General features: G+C 39.2%; 1 protein-coding gene across 2 annotated transcripts; it reads right to left on the reverse strand.

The window, feature by feature from the left end:
• Window positions 1–14,075: 14,075 nt before the first annotated feature.
• LOC122016408 (pentatricopeptide repeat-containing protein At3g16010-like) lies at window positions 14,076–19,644 on the reverse strand. Of its 2 annotated transcripts, XM_042573693.1 has the most exons (5): window positions 19,310–19,644; window positions 17,690–17,825; window positions 15,379–17,605; window positions 14,272–15,158; window positions 14,076–14,127 (listed from the first exon to the last, which is right to left on the reverse strand). In XM_042573693.1, the coding sequence occupies exons 2-3, from the start codon at window positions 17,802–17,804 to the stop codon at window positions 15,777–15,779; spliced, it is 1,944 nt and encodes a 647-aa protein (XP_042429627.1). In that variant the 5' UTR covers window positions 17,805–17,825; window positions 19,310–19,644; the 3' UTR covers window positions 14,076–14,127; window positions 14,272–15,158; window positions 15,379–15,776. The 2 variants fall into 2 exon arrangements, with proteins under 2 accessions (XP_042429627.1, XP_042429626.1); XM_042573692.1 differs by having other exon boundaries at window positions 14,076–15,158.
• Window positions 19,645–20,434: the final 790 nt, after the last annotated feature.

Genomic DNA, 20,434 nt, shown 5'->3' on the forward strand with positions numbered 1-20,434 from the left:
CTTTCCCTTGATGCTCTCTTAAGGATGAATCTTCTTCTTCTTGATCTATTGAATCTCCCTCTTTGGATTTGTCTTGATTTGGTATAATGGAGGGATCTTCATGAACCTTTGTCAATTTGTTCTAAAGCTCCTTGGCATCTTGGTATTCCCCAATCTTGTTTAAAATGTTGCTCTGCAATAAATTGACCAACAATTTGGACACTTTGTCATTGCTCTCGCTTCTTTGGATTTGTTCATTGCTCCAATTGCTCTTCTTGATAATTTTTTCTTTGCTATCCCTTGGACCTTCAAAGCATTACATTAAAGCAAATTATTGCTCTATCCCCACCATCAAGAAATTCTCGATCCTTGATTTCTAAAGATCGAAACTCATCAATGTGAATGGTGAAGGCACCCTTGTGTCAAATCTGAGTCCATCTCGAAACACCATCTTAAAGTTGAGCTTGCTTGATGCTAGCCATTAGCTTGTTGAAATTAGGATTTCAACTTCTTCTTCTAGCTCTTTATCCTTTTGGCGATGAGTCCGGTGAAGAGAAACCTTCCTCTGATACCACTTGTTGGCACATTTCGGAGTTAGAGGAGGGGAGGTGAATAGCTCACTTCGCTTTGATGATAATGATTTGCAGTGGAATACTTAAAGCTAAGCTCCTCCAATGTTAACAAATAGGATTTACTTGGTATCAACCTCAAATGAGGTGATTAATCCAAGAATCCGACCATCTCTCACACATCCACTATGTAAGAGCTTCTTCTCGGAAATAATCTTAAAGCAGAGAAGCCTCGTACAAGCTCACATACAGAAATACAAGAAGAAGATAATACAATAAGAAATCTTACAAGATTTATAGCAAATGAAACCCTAACTTATTTCTTCTTGCTTGTAGACACCTTTTAATGAATTTAGAAGTGCAGCAACACTTCACTCTAAGCCTCCAAGAACTGGTGTGAAGTCGTGTGAATCTTTGAGCAAAAAGTTGTTTAAAACAGTGTAGAGAGGATTACCGTTGGCATCTTAATCGATTAAGGCTCTTCTTAATCGCTTACCACGTCAACAACCTACTTCAAACGACTATATTTTCAAGCTTAAGCAATTACTCTAGTCATTTAAGTGTTTTTAATCGATTAGCCAAATCGATTAAGAACCCTTTCATTCAATCGCGAGAGGGTCATAAGCGCTTAATCTTCCTTGCTTAATAGTTTACCGCAGCTTCAGTTTCAAACAGAAAGCTTCTTAAGCGATTGTCCTAATTGTTTAAGATGTGCCTAATCAATTAGCATGATCGATTAGGCACCTCTCTGTGTACTCGCGAACATTACTTAATCGATTACAGTAATTGATTAAGCATGTATAATCGATTACCCTAATCGATTAAGCATGCGTAATCGATTACCCTAATCTATTACGACCCTTTATGTTTTCTCGTAGAGAAGTCCTTAAGTGATCACCCTGATCGCTTAAGAGCTTCTGAATCGCTTACCCTAAGTGATTCAGCACCCTAGCTCATGAACTAGAGTCCTAGAGCTCCTTACCCAACATCCGGTCAACCGTGATTTATTGGGACTCTTCATTGCCTAGATTTTGGTCAAACATGACCTGCTGGGACTTCTTCACCAAGTGTCCAGTTAATCCTTTGACTCACTTGGACTTTTCTCCTCGTGCAAAATGCTCGGTCAACCTTGACCCACTTGGACTTACCATCTCATGCTAAGTGTTCGGTCAACTTTGACTCACTTAGACTTCCAATCACCAAGTGTCTGGTCAATCTTTGACCCACTTGGATTTTCAACTGTATGACTTCACTTACTAGGACTTCCTCACTGCCTAATTTTACTCACTAGGATTTTCCACCCGACTTCACTCACCAGGACTTTGTTAGGACCAAAAAGTAGCTAGAGGGGGGGTGAATAGCTTCGCGTGTGCTCGTCGTGCTTCGTTGCTTGTTTCTTCAAAGTGATGCGCAGCGGAAAATACATAAACAAACACAAACACGCTAACACTAGGAGTTTACTTGGTATCCACCTCCAACGGAGATGACTAATCCAAGGATCCACATCACGCACGCACCCTCCACTATGAAAACACTCCTTTTTGGTAACTACCGAGGGCGGAGAAGCCCTACAAGACTCTCAGTACAAGAAGAAGAAAAGGTAGTAAAGAATAAGCAAAAGCTTACAAGAAATGCAGTAAAAACCCTAGCTTCTTCTTCTTCTCGTTGCAACTCGCCTCTTGACTTGGATGAACCTCCAAGAACCTTCAAGAACTGGCGGTGAGGAGCTTAGAGAGTGCTGGGGAGGAGCTGTGTTGAATCTGGAATGAATCGGTGAAGTTCTGCTGAAGAAATCGCACGCCAACAGCTATAAACGACGCCAACGGTCGAATCCCAATCGATTGGATTGCTCCCAATCGATTGGGGAGGCTTTGGATCGATCCACGGATCGATCCAGAGCGCCTCTGTGCTCTGGAAAAACTTCTGGATCGATCCACGGATCGATCCAGCACTTATCGCGCGAAGCAGCAGCGTCCCAATCGATCCACTGATCGATTGGGACCTCTGGATCGATCCACGGATCGATCCAGAGAGGTTCTGTTCGTGGGGACTCATCGGATCGATCGGTGGATCGATCCAGATCTTCTGGATCGATCCACTGATCGATCCAAACCTGTTGGATCAATCCACGGATCAATCCAAACCTGCTGGATCAATCCACGGATCAATCCAAACCTGCTGGATCAATCCACGGATCAATCCAAACCTTGGTTTTTGCCCAAAACCAAGCCCAAAGCCCCCTAAACCAACATCTAGTCAACCATGACTTGTTGGTACATAAGACCTAGCATCCGGTCACCCTTGGCCAGCTAGGATTCTCTCACCAAGTGTCTGGTCAATCCCTTTGACCACTTGGACTTTTCTCTTCTTGCCAAGTATCCGGTCACTCCCTAAGACCTACTTGGACTTTTCTTCCTCGTGCCAAGTATCCGGTCAATCCCTTTGACCTACTTGAACTCTCACCAGATGTCTGGTCAACCTTGACCCATCTGGATTTCTCTGGCTTCACTCACCAGGACTTTCCCAATTGCCTAGATTCACTCACTAGGTCTTTCACCTGGCTTCACCCACCAGGATTTTTCTCCTGCCTAGCTTCACTCACTAGGACTTCCCAATTGCCTAGCTTCACTCACTAGGTCTTTCACCTGGCTTCACTCACCAGGATTTTCCTCCTGCCTAACATCCCAGTTAGGACTTCCTAGTCAAGTATCCGGTCATCCTTGACCTACTTGACTCTTCTTCAATCAATATCTTATTGTCAAACATCTAAACCCAAACCAAGACTCAGCTTGGTCAACCAGGTCAACCTTGACCTGAGGGATGTTGCACCAACAATCTTCCCCTTTTTGATGTTTGACAATACCACAATAACACTTACAATGCCACATGTAAGTTAGGCTAATCCCATAGCCTCATTCTTCATGCCACTAGGTAATGAAAGCATAAGTTAAGCTTTTCATTCTCCCCCAAGAGGGAAAACTCCCTCTTAGATAATGAAAGCCTAACTTACTCCCTTTCACACGTCCTTTCATTCTCCCCCTATTGGCACACATCAACCTATGCCCCCTCTTTGGGCACACTTCAACAAATCCTTTTGTTGAAAACTCTCCCCCTGAAGAGTTGCTCATCATTGGTTACAACTTCACTCGTTGAACCAACATGATAATGAAGGTCCCATACCCTTCATTTATCCTTAACTTCTTCCTCAATGTAGACAAATACCCAACCTTGAGCATTTTCTAACATCTTGAGTTCCCACTTGAAATAATGAGGATATCCACTCCCCATTTCAAGTTCAAAAGCTCGTCCATGAGCATTTTCTTTAAAGAAGGTTAACCACCTTCCAAGGTTCATGAAAAATAATTTTCATGCCTTTAAAGAGTCCCTCCCCCTAAAGACATGGTGGTAACTTCTGTCATTGCACCAACAATGACTTGGAATCCCTAAACCTTTAGGAAACCCAGATTTAGAAGTTTTGAGGTTCAAATGTTCAAAATTTGAAACAAACCTCAACCTAAACTTCAATGAAGTCTTCCTTAACCATTCCATCCTTGTTTTCAACACGAAAACACCCTTTTTATGTATACAAATGTATTTTAAGGGTTTGGAATGGTTACATAGACTAACCATGGTTCAAAGATGCTGAAGTCAGGCCTTCCCAGCCAAAATCAGCAACTTGGATCGATTGGAGTTGGGATCCAATCGATTGAACCAACCGAATCGATCCACTGATCGATTCAGTATGTGTGGATCGATCCACTGATCGATCCAGCGAGCTTCTGCTCGCGAGATTTACCTTCTGAATCGATCCACGGATCGATTCAGGAACTCCAATCGATCCATGGATCGATCGGAGTTCTGATAGTTGCTGAAATTCCATTTCAGTCAACTTCAGAAACCCCTAGAAAATTCTACAAAAATCCAAAAATCATGAAATTTCGTGTAGACATTATTTAGGGCATACTTAATCATGGAAAAATAGCTTTCTATGAAAATACTTTATATTTTCAAAGATTGACACAAACTTGAAAACTTGCAAAACTTTAGTGTTTTCTTCAAGTTTGTGTCTAACTATTCAATGGTGATTACTATCAAAAGATAGCCTTCACCAAAGTTTTCCAAAAACATTTTAAAAACATTTTCAAAACCAATATCCCATCATGTTCCTTGGGCATAATGCACATGACTTGTACATTAGCTTTCCCAATGATGGGAAAACACATAACTATGTGTTTTGATGAACTTAAAACTCAAAAGAATGCACTAAATCAACATCTTGAGTTTTGTTCATCATCCTAACATCTCACTTGTATCTAATGTGCACTGAAACACATACAAGTCATCTTATAGGTCTTTGTGAGATGTAAGATTTTGGTTTTGCCCTATTCTAGGGATCATGCATATCTATCTAGGCATTTTGAGAGGTAGACATCCACAAAGGATGTTACTTGTTGATTTACTTGTTAAACAAATGTCACTTGTTTATCCCACTTGTTGTAAACAAATGCCACTTGTTTAACTAATGCCATATGTCCTTAATTTTTAAGGAAATAAACATAATGCATGATAATGTTATGGCATACATCAAAATAAAATAGCTTTCAAAAGAAAGATTCCTATAACTACATGATGTATGTATGGCATGACATGGTATTTTTGTATTTTTCATGATAAGTCATGAATGCAAAATACAAATAAGATAAAATATGATGTCATGGCATATTATGAGCAAACAATCATGGCAAGGTTTAGCATAAATAAAATATACCTAGATTACCTATCTAAGTATCGTTAATCTTAGCTAATCCTAAAACTTAAACCCTAGATTGCCCAAAGTGCTTCAAAAGAGTGCCAAAACCTAAATGGGCATTTCTAATTCTCTTGATTAATTTATGCCAATTGAAATTAAGCTTATCCTCAAATGTTGGCATATTCCATTTTTCCTCAAGAGTAATCACATAAATCAAGGCCCGGAGTGCCTTAAAATTTATAAGAGAATACCAAAATCCCAACTTGGTATTTCTCTAGGTTTTCCCAATTTATGCCTTTTTAAGATAAAATCAATTTTCCACCATTAGGCACATTTTACTCTTTCAAGGAGTAAATAATAATTCCATTTCATTTTCAAAGGTTAACAAAACCTTGAAAATGCTCCTTGAGTGTCAATTTCCTCAAAGTTGGGTTAACTACCCTTCTAATCGGAGTTGACACTCTCTAACCCATCTATGGGGTAGAGAAGATGCTCCTAGGAACCCAACACCTATTGGTGCTCCTTGGATGCTCTAGGTACTCACTAGGGATAACTTCCCTAGATACCTTCCTAGTAACCTTGTTGAGCTTCTTAGAAGCCTTGGTCACATTTTCTAGGTCAACTCTAGGGATAGCCTCTCTTGTGACCTTGTTAGTGACTTTCTTAGACTTCTTAGAAGTCTTAGTCACTTTGGTTGCAAAGATACTTCTAGGGATATCTTCCCTTGTATCTTGGACTTGACCTCTAGACTTAGGGTTTGTTCCATAGCTATATGGAACCCTATGATAACTAGGCACATCCTTTTTAGCTTTGGGTTTGTATCCCAAACCTCTATGACCATTGGATGACCTTTGTGCTCCTAGACCTAGGCTATGCTCATTTTGGCCTAATAAGATATTTTCCATCCTTCTTAGGGTCTTTTCCATTTTATCAAGTCTTGACCTCAAGACTTGATTTTCCATCACTAAGTCCTTAGTTTTTGGTTTTCCATTAAGTCCATGAGCATTTTTGTTTCTAGGCTTGTAGCTACAATCCTTAGAGTTCTTGCCTAGACTTTTACCTACATTCCTAGCCTTAGGTGTAGTAGTTTTGGCATGTAGGGCCACATGCTTTTCCTTAAAGCCCTCATGCTTCCTATTCTTATGGTAAATCGCATTAAAATGATAAAAATTAGAACTATCATGCTTTTTACCATAATGTAAAGGAGTAGGCTCAATAAATGTTACCTTCTTCTTTACCTTGGGCTCCCCTTGACTAATGCCTCCTTGAGCCTTGACCATCTTCTTCCCTTGAGGCATTGACTCGGTAATGCCCTTTGATTGCAAGAGAAGCATATGATATGCTCCTTGCTCTTCTTTGTTCGGGAATGGTCTCCTCGGGCTTCTCCTTGCCCTTCTTCTTGGCCAAGTTGGGACACTTGCTCTTGTAGTGCCCACTTTCCCTACACTCAAAACATATTATATGATTTTTATTTTTAATTGAAACATTTATACCTTCTTGTGTAGGGATGGCACTTGCTCCTCTATTTGCTATTTCTTGAATTTCGGAGGTGGCACCATCTTCTTCTTCTTCACTTGACCCGGATGTAGAAGCTTCTCCTTCTTCTTGATCTGGAGTCACCAAGGATTGCTCCCCCTCAATCCTAGAGGTGGAGGCTTCATCATCTTGAACATGAAACAAGGAGTATGCTCCCTCCTTGTTCCCTTCGTTGCATTCCCTTGAGGATGAAGCTTCTTGGATTTCCTCTTCTTCGGAGGTTGAGCATCTCTCAACCTCGGAGTCCTCCTCTTGGTCTTGCTCCAAAGAGTCACCCTCTCTAAATTCTTCATGATCTTGTACAGTGGAGGGGATCTCTTTATGAAGCTTGGCCAATTTGCTCCATAGCTCCTTTGCATCTTCAAACTCTCCAATTTTGCAAAGGATGGTGCTTGGCAATAAATTGACCAAAAGCTTGGTCACTTTGTCATTTGCCTCGCACCTTTGGACTTGCTCCGGGCTCCATTTGCTTTTCTTTAGAACTTTGCCCTTTGAATTTCTTGGAGCCTTGAAGCCTTCCATTAGAGCAAACCATTGCTCTATCTCCATCATAAGAAAATTTTCGATTCTTGATTTCCAAGAATCGAAACTCGTAGAAGTGTATGGTGGAGCCACCCTTGTGTCAAATCCAAGCCCATCTTGGAATTGCATCTTGAAGTTGAGCTTGATAAAGTCTTGAACTTGAAGAATTTGCTCCAACTTCTTCATCCTCTAGCTTTTCTTGATATGCTTGACCCTTCCGGCGATGATACCGGTGAAGAGCGGCCTCGCTCTGATACCACTTGTTAGGACCAAAAAGTAGCTAGAGGGGGGGGTGAATAGCTTCGCGTGTGCTCGTCGTGCTTCGTTGCTTGTTTCTTCAAAGTGATGCGCAGCGGAAAATACATAAACAAACACAAACACGCTAACACTAGGAGTTTACTTGGTATCCACCTCCAACGGAGATGACTAATCCAAGGATCCACACCACGCACGCACCCTCCACTATGAAAACACTCCTTTTCGGTAACTACCGAGGGCGGAGAAGCCCTACAAGACTCTCAGTACAAGAAGAAGAAAAGGTAGTAAAGAATAAGCAAAAGCTTACAAGAAATGCAGTAAAAACCCTAGCTTCTTCTTCTTCTCGTTGCAACTCGCCTCTTGACTTGGATGAACCTCCAAGAACCTTCAAGAACTGGCGGTGAGGAGCTTAGAGAGTGCTGGGGAGGAGCTGTGTTGAATCTGGAATGAATCGGTGAAGTTCTGCTGAAGAAATCGCACGCCAACAGCTATAAACGACGCCAACGGTCGAATCCCAATCGATTGGATTGCTCCCAATCGATTGGGGAGGCTTTGGATCGATCCACGGATCGATCCAGAGCGCTTTCTCTGGAAAAACTTCTGGATCGATCCACGGATCGATCCAGCACTTATCGCGCGAAGCAGCAGCGTCCCAATCGATCCACTGATCGATTGGGACCTCTGGATCGATCCAGGGATCGATCCAGAGAGGTTCTGTTCGTGGGGACTCACCGGATCGATCGGTGGATCGATCCAGATCTTCTGGATCGATCGGTGGATCGATCCAGATCTTCTGGATCGATCCACTGATCGATCCAAACCTGCTGGATCAATCCACGGATCAATCCAAACCTTTGTTTTTGCCCAAAACCAAGCCCAAAGCCCCCTAAACCAACATCTAGTCAACCATGACTTGTTGGTACATAAGACCTAGCATCCGGTCACCCTTGGCCAGCTAGGATTCTCTCACCAAGTGTCTGGTCAATCTCTTTGACCCACTTGGACTTTTCTCTTCTTGCCAAGTATCCGGTCACTCCCTAAGACCTACTTGGACTTTTCTTCCTCGTGCCAAGTATCCGGTCAATCCCTTTGACCTACTTGAACTCTCACCAGATGTCTGGTCAACCTTGACCCATCTGGATTTCTCTTGCCTGGCTTCACTCACCAGGACTTTCCCAATTGCCTAGATTCACTCACTAGGTCTTTCACCTGGCTTCACTCACCAGGATTTTTCTCCTGCCTAGCTTCACTCACTAGGACTTCCCAATTGCCTAGCTTCACTCACTAGGTCTTTCACCTGGCTTCACTCACCAGGATTTTCCTCCTGCCTAACATCCCAGTTAGGACTTCCCAGTCAAGTATCCGGTCATCCTTGACCTACTTGACTCTTCTTCAATCAATATCTTATTGTCAAACATCTAAACCCAAACCAAGACTCAACTTGGTCAACCAGGTCAACCTTGACCTGAGGGATGTTGCACCAACAGACTTTTCATTACCTAGCTTCACTCACTTGGATTTCCATCTGCCTAGCTTCACTCACTAGGGCTTTTCACCCGACTTCACTCGCCAGAATTTTTCATCTGCCTAGTTTCACTTACTAGGGTTTTTCACTTGACTTTACTCATCATGATTTTCCATCTGTCTAGCTTCACCCACTAGGAGTTTTCACCTAGCTTCACTCATAAGAATTTTTCATATACCTAGCTTCGCTCACTAGGGTTTTTCACCTAACTCTACTCACCAGGATTTTCGTCAACATTTATCCATTTAGATTTTCTTCTTCTGCCAACCTTCTTGTTGGTCTTGCCCTTGCCTAACATCTAGTTAAGACTTCCTAGTCAAGTATCTGGTCAATCTTGACCTACTTGATTCTTCGTCACATCAAACTAGTCAAACCTTGACTAGAGGAAAATTACATCAACAATTTATCTAAATAGACAATTGTACCTGCAATCTCCATATATTGTCAAATATCAAAACTCAAACATCAAGTCTCAATTTTAAGCCAACTCAAACTTAGTCAAACTGGTCAACCTTGACCTAGAGAAATTACACCAACACTTTTTGTGTGTGAGATTATTCAAATAGGATACATTTAATAGAACGAAAAGACAATTTATCCTCACCTGGAGTAAAATATAAACAAAACAAACACAACCAAATACGCGATAAGGCATTGAGAAAATGGATTTGTCAGGAAGAAGACAAGAGAAGGGGATACTCCCATGTAACATAGTAAACGACATCTTATTTACAAGAAAATAAGCTGTGAGAACATCACCCCACAAAAACTTAGGAACATGTATGTGACAAAAAAGAGTACAAGCTATTTCTAAAATATGATGGTGTTTATGTTTAATAACACCATTTTGTTGGGAAGTGTATGAGTAAGAGATTTGATGAATTATACCATGAGAATCACAAAATATAGACACAATTTTTGGAGTGAACTCAAGTGCATTATCGGTACGAAGAATGTATAAGACAACAAAATATTGAGTTTTTATTTCATTATAAAATGATGTTAACACCTCAGAAACATTACTTCTATTTTTGAATCAATATAACTGTTGGCAATCGGTAGCTGGCTAGAAGGGGGGTTAGATAGCTAGGTCACCACTAATTTGATTACTTCTCTACAAGACGTTAGTACGCAAGCGGAAATACAAAAACTAAAGCAATGAAAGCAAACAAGAATACAAACGCTAACAAGTTTGATGTAACGTGGTTCAGAGATTGTTTGCTCCTACTCCACGACTTGTCCTTAAGGTGGACGATCCCTTTATCTTTCGGTGGATTAGTCCTTGACAATCTTCGGCTAGAACTTTCTCCTTCTTGGTGGAGCAAACCTCTCACAAAAGTCTCTTCCTCTTTACCAGATGAAATTTAGGTTTGGAGAGGAAGAGAAAACTTGGAAGCTTTGGGCAAAGACTTAGGAGTTATTCAATAAGCATGAGTAACCTCCTTCATGCCCCAAAGCTTCCTATAAATAGGAGAGAGTTGAACAACAAATCAACTCATCTCGGCACCAGTCGACTGGTCCATGTACCAGTTGACTGATCCACTGATGTAGTCGTTAGACATAGCCAACGGCTCTCTATAGAACTCATTTTCTGCCAACGGCCATATACCAGTCGACTGGTGTCAACACCAATCGACTAATCTTTGCAGCCAACGAGCACAGAACCATTCTATGATGTTCGTGAATTTGGATCAGTCAATTGGTCCAAGTACCGGTCGACTGATCCATTACATTCACACACACTCATCCTTTTCGGAGTCGCCTTTGAAGTCCTCTTCCTCGGCCTTCGTCCCTCAGATGCACCCGAGCCCGCGGCTCCTTTCCATGCACCATTCACGTTGCCTTGAAGTCCGCTTCCCTCAGCTTCACTTCGTTGCTCCTCGTCCGGCGGTCCTTCGGATATCTTCCACCATTCTTCACCGACTCAAGGATCTGAACCCTAGGATGAGCTTCCCAAACTTGGTCGCACCAAGTTCCTCATGTGTTTCACCAAGTCTTGTAAGATTCAAACACATATCAAATACATGTGAAAGGCTAACTTAAACTCTTTGACACACACATCAAAATACTGATCAAACCTAGGTCGAGCACCAACAAAAACCATGCTATGCGAGAATAATCATTAACAAAAATTATAAAATATTGAAAGCTCCCTCTATACTCAACTCTATTAGGTCCCCAAACATTACAATAAATAAGTTCATATGAAAAAGAACTACGTTTATCAATTCTAGAAGGAAAAGAAGTATGATGGTGTTTGTCAAACTCATAAGACTCGCACTGGAAATTAGTAGATTGAACGGGAACTAAACTTTTAAGAATGGAAAAAGATGGGTGACCTAAACGACAATATCACTGATAAGGAGACAATCGCTGAGAGTGTCTAGGAACTTACAAGTGTAACCAAATTCAGATAGTATAGGTCATCATGCTTATGTCCTCCAATCATCCTCTTCGTTTACAAATCATGAAAAATACAATAGGATGGATAAAAAAGATACAAAATAGTTGTGAGTTTTGTTAGTTGACTTATGAATAGAAAACTAACAAAAAATTTAGGTGCAAGAAAAATATTATCAAGAGTGATATTTGCATTGTGCTTGATAACACTTATTCCCGTAATCATAGAATAAGTATCATTAGCTAGACAGATAGAAAATAAAGATGAGGAAACAAAAAAGTAAGAAAACAGACTTATTACCAGTAATATGAGTAGGAGCACCAGAATCCAACATCCAAGACTTATCATGAGATACAACAAACACATCTGTAGAGGATGAGGCAGCAGTGGTGAGGGAGTACTAGCAGAAGAGCAAAGCAATTTCTCATAATAAGTACGAGAAATCAAAATCATATCATCGTGATCACCAGTGTCCAATGATGGAGTTGATAGTTCGGTAGATGCATTATTAATCCAGTCAAACATCGCCCAACACTTTTTGGAGACATGGTTGGATCAGCCACAGTGAACACATGAGCAACCTTTTTTTAGTGGTATCAGGTCCACGACCACGATCGCGACCCTATAAGAACCCGCGACCACAAGTAGCCATAACCGAAGTGTCAGAGGATGAAAAAAAAAAAGTGTCAAGACAACCCATCGTCATACAAAGAACTTGGGACAAGGCATTCAATAACATGAGAATGTTATCACTTGCCAACAGATTATCCCAAATCAGTCATAGAGTAGAATTTAAATCGGATAAGAATTTTGCGACCAAAAATTTCTCCCACTGATTCTTTCAAGTCTGAGCATCACAAGAGAGCATATGGTATAACCAAATTTCTTTCAAGTCTGAGCATCACAAGAGAGCATATGGTATAACCAAATTTCATTAACAGTTCCCTTAAGAGTAGTAAAATAATTACTAACAAATTGACCGTCTTGGCAAAGAGAGAAAAGTTTTTCATATAATTCAAAAACTCGATAAACATTTTTTGTCATTCGAATACATGCCACGTAAAGCATCCCACATCTTTTTGACAATTCCCACGAACATAACATTAGTGCTCATAGACTCCTCCATTCTATTGAGAAGTCAAACCATAACAGAATAGTCATCTAAAATCTATTCCAAATATTTTGAATCTTTAGAGTCAGGAAGGTCGGATAGAATATGATCTTGTGAGTAAATAGGCATAGTTCAAATGAACACAACCATAAGAGATAGTTGACACCATTCAATTGATAGTAGTAGCCAAATTAGGTTTAGAATATGAAGACATCATAAGAGAAATTCAAAGACAGAAACCTGAGTAGCAATGAATTAGAACAATGCTGATTGATTCCCTCTCTAACGATCCAACAGCATCTAGGATCAAGTTGCCGGTTGATCAAGAAATTTCAATCCGCTGCTTACTCCAACTGCGTGAGATCTAGTAAATTAGATAAGGTCAAAAGGAGAGAGCTAATAGTGACACAACAACAAGCAACTCAACAGTATAAGGGTTTCTGGTAATGACGACAGAGAACGAAAAAGAACAAAAATAGATCAGAAAAAGATTAACCTTGCTCCGAGACCATGTAGAAGAGACCGAAAAAATCTATTTGTATTCACCGTTAATCTACTTACATGTAGATAAGGAGGCAAAAGAAAAAATAAATCTCAATCCCTATAATCAGGGAATTCAATCAATATCAATCTCAATTCCTACAATCAAGAAAATCTAAATCAATAACAATCTCTACAATCAAGTGAATGTATTCAACTGTTTGAAAACACATTTTCTTTGATCTGAAAGACTAGTAGGAAAACTGTGTTGCCTAATATTCGTCCCAGAACACTGCATATATTCGTCACTTGAGCGGGGGTTTCTCAAGAGCACACATGCAGCAGCAAGAGGTTACAGAAGCATTACCATGAACTACCAACACTAAACATCAGCAGTTTTGCTCGCGGCTGGGTGAGTCGGGGCTATGCAGCAGCTCCCCTTTGACTGTGAGAAAGTTGAAGGTTTCGGATGCCAAATGTGCGGGTGGAACAAACAACCAAAGTTGGAACTCCCCGCATACTGCAACCAGGATCCAGGGGGTTTCGAACACTAATAATGCAATCTTTCATCTTCGAATGTGTGTTGATCAATGAAAACTATAATCCACTCGTTTCAGTCTGATGAATGTGCTTGTTCCCACCATATCTCATGGTGGAGCAAATTGCTAAGCCACATGCATGGCACAGCCCCTTGAACCAACTAATTTCAAAACTGTTTACAGTCTAATAGACATAGGTTCATTGTAATTGGAGGAATATTACCATCCATTTCAGGTGCAACTAAGGCCCTTTTTCAAGTCACCGTTTCGATGACACACTGCAGTGCATTTGATCCATGACAAAATACCGAGTGTTCTTTGAGTTTTGCATTATCATAAGGTTACACTTGCACAAGATGGTCAAATGCCAAAATGAAACAAGTACAGGAAAAAAAATGGGCCAAGTGACAAATGATAAATCATGGTTTTGCTGATAGTACTTTCTGAAACAACCAACCTAAGAGATTAAAATGGAAAACAAAAAACTCATTAAAGGTAGAAAGAGAGAAAAGATTAAAAAAAAAAAAAGACAAATGCAATGGTGAGTATTTATGCAACAGTCACAGATCAACCAAATGACTTGGGATAAAGAGATACCAACCTAGGATGAACTGCCAAATATAACCACTAAAAAAACAGATGATAGAGCAATCAACTTCCTTCATTTTTCTCCTCATTCATGCTTGCAAGGCCCAAATAGTGATATTGCATGGGTTGGAAATTTTGCACTTTCTGATACGGTTTGGGGTAATCATATGACCAACAATCTTGATCATATTGTTTTAATAAACAATATGCAATATTGACACCCATATCTCGTCAACTAAATAGTTGAGAAGCGGACACAAGGAAAACAAATATACTGCACTCTGATCTCCAAGCCTCATCTCTATCTGGCGTCTTTGATTTCTCTTCTAGAACCTTTAAGAAATGGTTCTTTCATGCATGGTACCTCTTTTCAATGTCAATTTCAATTCCTCAAACTTGCAGTTCCCCGCCTCCATCTTCTTATTGAACTCTCAGTTTGGATTTTTGCTTGTTTGCATATCCTGGATGCCCTTTGTTCCTCTTCAACATGTTGCTCCGTCACTGCCAATACTTCCTCCATCTCTCTCATTTCTGTATATGATCCAATAGATCAAAGTCCAAAAAGCCTTGTAGCAGAAACACCAAACTGAGCTTGGAAAATTTTCTCTACTGTGAGCTCAATAGAACCTCATCTCCATATTTGTGTTTTCATTTGTGTGCTAAACTATTTGAAGGGCATCTTCTTGTAATTAGACAGATGACATTATATTTTCCAATGCCCATGATACTAAGTCGATGCAATGTGACAAAAGTTTACAAACACCATGAACCGTGCTGCATCAAGTTTTTGTAGTTTTTTGTTCTTTTGGCATGGGAGTATGGGTAAGTCGAAATGACTCCGTGCATTAAAATTTTGTTTGGCTCAGCAAGCATCTTCAACCCTCCATGAAATAACCCAACCTAACAAACACAATGCAAATATTATTGTGCTACAAGAAAATACAAGAACAAATGAATTATGAAAAGTCAATATATACAGATAATTGGATAAATAATTGTAAAAGATACAATTACTAAAATTTGTTAAAAATATGTGCTTTTTTTTTTTGCATACGGTATTATAGAACAGCAATAAACCAGTATCATATAAAACAAAACAATGAAACAAAACATGGTTTACCTTATTCCAGTGGAGGAGGTCAGGTTGGCTACCTGATCGATTGCCAATGCACAATCTTTTGGGCAACATATCAGTTGACACCAACAAATTCAGAAACAAGAGAAGAATTAGGGTGGGAAGGAGATTGAAAGGAGGGTCTATGCATAAAGAGAAGAGGAGCAGAAGAAAAAGTAGATTGTAGGAACAAGGAACAAAAGAGAAGCAGGGAACAGGAAAGAAAAAAACAAGAGTTCTGTTGGCATGTGAGCAGCCTTTGGGCTTTTGTAATTTTTTTCTTTTAATATGCATTAGTCTAAAAGAGGGGCATAAGGGATTCAATGCATTTGCTCAGAACAAGCATTGCGACTCAATTAGCTTGTTGTAGCCTAACAATCCAAAGCAAAGATGATAAATAGATTTCAAACTGAGTTAGTTGGTATGTCATCAACTTTTCCAATCGCCTCAAGTATAGATGAGTATGTAATGAGATCGTACAGAAAACCCTGTGAGCTCATCTCTTTCATCAATTTAGCTGCTTCCTCAAACATACCAGCACGGCTTAGAGCACCAAGAACTGTATTATATGACACCGCATCTGGTTTGATATTAGACTGTTTCATGTTCGAGAGCATTTCCATGGCACGCAATGGTCCACCAGATTTTGCCACGCCATTCAAAATGATATTGAGAGAATTTATGTCTGGAGCACAACCTTGTTCTTGCATTGTTCGAAGCATAGATTGAGCTTCATCTACCATTCCCATCCTCGCCATACCAGACATGATGGCATTATAGGCATAGACATCAGGTACACAACCCAGTTGCTTCATTTCCTCAAAAAGACCTAGTGCATCATTTAGACGACCACATTTTCCAAAATGCTTGATCATGACAGCATAGACCCTAGAAGTGGAGGAGCCACAATTCTCTTTTAGCTCCTGAAATAATTCACTGGCTGCATCATAACGCTTAGCTTTTCCAAGAGCATCAATTAAGCTACAATATGCTGCTGGGCATGGAGGAAACGCCTTCTCATCCATCTCCTCCAGAAGCATCAAGGCTTTCTCCAGTTTATTTGTTTTGCAAAAGCCAGAGATAAGAATTGAATAAGTAAAAGCACTGGAAGCAATTCCTTTTTCTTTCATTTTCTCCAACCATAAAGGAACTTCTGATGCATGATCATTAGAATCAAAAAGTGCCTTAATGACAGTATTATAGGAAACAACATTTGGTACACACTGTAAATTTTCCATTTTCCCAAAAATATTAAAAACTTCATCCAATCGTCCAGCCTTGCCTAAAATGTTCATAAGATTATTCATTAGGACTGTGTCAGGCCTACAACCTTCTCTTTGCATTTGAAGAAAAATATCATAGGCCTCTTCTGTTCTTCCTGCTTTGCCAAGGCCCTTTATCAATTCAGTGTATGTGAAAACATTAGGTATGCAACATTGATTCCTCATATCCTGGAACAAATTTAGTGCCTTTTCAACTTTACCCAATTTGAAATACAGTTCTATTAGTGTAGTATAGATTTTGGTATTGGGATGCAATTTGTTTTCTCTCATCTCCTCAAGTAACCTAACAGCTGAATCTTCACGACTTAGTTTGCAGAATGCCATAATCAGCGCACTGTAAGTCACTGTGTCAGGAAAACAATTTCCCTCATTGCTCATCTCATTATAAAGCTCATGCACCTTCTCATGACGGCCTTCTTGCATCATTGTGATAATCATAGTGTTATAGGCATGAGAATCGGGCTTGCACTTGCGCGCTTTTATCTGATAAAAAATTGAGCATGCCTTGTTCACCATCTTTGCTCTACCTAGGATGCGAATGATCTCTGATAGTTCCACTGGTGTAATTAAGCAAGGGCTTTTAACCATCTCTTGGATAGTCTTCCACACCTCACCAAATAATCCCTCTTCGTTCAAGCAGCGAATCAAGGCCATGTATGTTGTTGTGTCATGCACAAAGTTCTTCCTTTTGCCAGTCCATCGAAAAAACTGCATCTTAGTGCTAATATCAACATCAGTATTGAGAACTTCTCGAACCAACCGACGATCTACCCGTAGCATTAAAACCTCCAATGCCTTCTCTGCATCTGAACCCCATCTAAAAATCTTTAGTATTCTCAAGAACCTTTGATCTAATGCACGGCCTGTCCGTTGATGATTTTGGTATTCTATCAAGCTATGTTCATTGTTTGGAATGCTTGGAAACTTGAACATCTGCACAATATCATTTTCTGCACAAACATACCAATTAAAATTTACCAACCAGAAATACTAAAGGAAAGAGAGACATTAATGCAGAGATTGATATTTTCTACCTGTTTGCTTTAATCTCTGACAAAATACAAATGATGAGGAGATAGCACGTTTTGCTATGACATTAATGCCCGATCTTACATGTTGAATTGGCATCTGAATAGAATGGCGAAACATAGCCTCTGATGTTCTTACTTACTAGAAAAAGATAGCCATGGTTACTGCTGATATTCAAAATAGTTCAACTCGGAATTGCAACTAATAGAAATGGATAAAAAATAATGTTTTACAAAAATAAGTTATATCCCAACTGTTCAAGGTTGTATCACAATCTTATAAAATTGTCATCCTAACATTTAGGGTCTGTATCAGTATCACAATCTTATAGAGAGGCTTTTTTTTTCATTAGCCTAAGGGGCATAGGACTATTAACAGATGGCTTGATAAGCCCCTCTCTATCAAGCATTTGTCACAACTATTTAGGCTTGGGTACATGGAATTCATCCTGTCATTGAGTTCTATGAAAGACAATATTACTGGTAATATTCAAATCAATTAAATTATCTTTCAATATCAATTAAAGTTTTCCTTAGGGAGTCTTTAGTCTCCCTCTACCTCTTACACCTACCCTAATCGATTCAATTCTTATGACTAAGTAATTTATCACCCACCTTTGAACATGTCTACAAAATCCCATACTTATTTTATCAACACTTAAAGTTACAACTACTTAATCTTGGATAATATTTTTATTATATATATAAACCTAATAGAAACCATCTCCAACACTATCACTGAACATCCCTAAACAAGATCATCCTGTAATATTGTCCAAATATTGAAGATCGCCTTAAGTCCATGAATCTAGAGGTCAAAGGAAATGTCTCCACTCGAAATGCGCCTCACATATGAATAAAGTGAACGACCCGCAATTTACCTAGTGAGTAAAGTATCTCATGCAACATGGACGAAGCCTATGAACATGCGAAAAGACTCAAGAGTTTTTTTTGAGCGCAAGGCCAATGCTCTATAATTATAAGGATTTATTATATTCTTATTCTGGCAAAAGTAGTCATGCACTTTTATAAAGTATAGAGCTGAAGATTCATGATAACCGAGTTGCATTTATTTCATTGTTAACTTAGTTTGATACATCACATGATTCCTCCGAAGTACATAATCAAGCTCACTTGTATGATTTATCTATTATCTGCCTAATTTAATATAATTAATTATATAATTTATTTTAACATGTTTTAATGCCTTAATGACAGCTTCAATTCCTTAAGGGGACTACCCTAGGTTTTCCTAATCTTCTTATAATTTAGAGTTATCTTTTGATAACCTCAGTGGTAAACTCAAGGGGATATAGGTAGAATAGCTAAACAACTAGGATATGAATAGAACAAGCAAGCTAAGGGAAGTTTCTCAAGTAACAAGAGTAACAATGATCATAGCTAATTACTTTCTAAAAGTAAAATCTATTTTATCTGATTAATCATGCACTTAGTAATTTGTTAAGAGAATCAAGCAGGAAAATACACTACATTTATTTACCCCTTATTTCATAATCAAGCACCTTTTAAAGATATTATCATGGTTATCTAATATCATTAATGTTCTATATTTAATCATGCGCATGCACAAGATAATTATAATGAGACAAGTAGGAAAACCTCCACCTGAATCGGTTGAAGGGTCCAAGTCGTGCTCGCTGCTCTCTCTCTCCGCTGGAAAAAATTCCGGTGAAAGATGGCGTGCGGCGGCAGCAATGCAACGCAGCGGCGCGTTCGGATGAAGAGCTTTACTTGCTGTTCCCTCCGCTGAAGGATTTTCCTGCGGAAATCAGTAATGGCGGTGACTCCGATGTGCGGCAACGACAGCGAGCAGAGCAGCGTATCAGTCTAAGGAGCAACAGAGACGACAGCACACGCAACGGCTATGTCTACGGCAGCATGCGGCCGTCGCGGCGTCGGCGTGCGGCGGTAGCGTTTGCAGTGGTGACGCGATGGATGAGGGTTAGGGCTAGAAGAAAATGGACGATGGCTTTTTACATATATTGCAGTTTTGTAAACACATCCAAATATTTTCCGGAATCACAAGAAGACCCTTATTAAACTTTCAATAATGTAACACAAAAATTTAAAAACAAAGTTAATATGTTTAAAAAATCATTAATCTATATAAATAATGATAATATTTATTAATATTGGAAATTGATATGGTGTCTGCGATCCGTGAGCGAAATCTGACATGGACTATCTGACACTGTCAAAACTCAATTTTTAATCCTTCTCTTATATACACATAATAACTTTTCTCTCTTTTCTCTTAAATTAAAATAAACATCTTTTCTCTTTTTCTTCTTAAATCAAAATAAAATTATCATTTCTTCTTAACAAACACTATAATGCTGATTTTTAAAAGTGGCGTAGCTACTATAACTTTGTAACTACTATGCAGTATCTATTATAATGTGTAGCAGTTATTACGTAGCTACTATGTTGTAGTAACTACTGCACTGTTGTAACAGCTACTGTAATAACTATTACAACGTATAATAGTTATTATGTAGATACTGCGTTATAATAATAATTGTACCATTGTAACAATTTTTTTATAGTTGTAGTAGCTACTGATTATTATAATATTATAACAACTACTATGTAATAACTTTATAACATCACTACCACAATCATTGTTGTATGTAATAATATGAGAGAGAAATAGAATTTTATTTTAATTTAAAAGAAAAGAAAGAATAATTATAAAAAAAATAAATTTTTGATCGCTCATGTCCATTGTCG

This window comes from Zingiber officinale, chromosome 8B (genome assembly GCF_018446385.1).
Source record: "Zingiber officinale cultivar Zhangliang chromosome 8B, Zo_v1.1, whole genome shotgun sequence".
Classification (NCBI taxonomy): Eukaryota; Viridiplantae; Streptophyta; class Magnoliopsida; order Zingiberales; family Zingiberaceae; genus Zingiber; species Zingiber officinale.

Bases quoted from the DNA above. Each gene is read 5' to 3' on its own strand.
- LOC122016408 (XM_042573693.1), bottom strand. From the start codon at position 17,804: ATGTTTCGCCATTCTATTCAGATGCCAATTCAACATGTAAGATCGGGC. The intron at 17,606-17,689 runs GTAGAAAATATC...ATGTTTGTGCAG, and splicing joins TCAGAGATTAAAGCAAACAG to AAAATGATATTGTGCAGATG.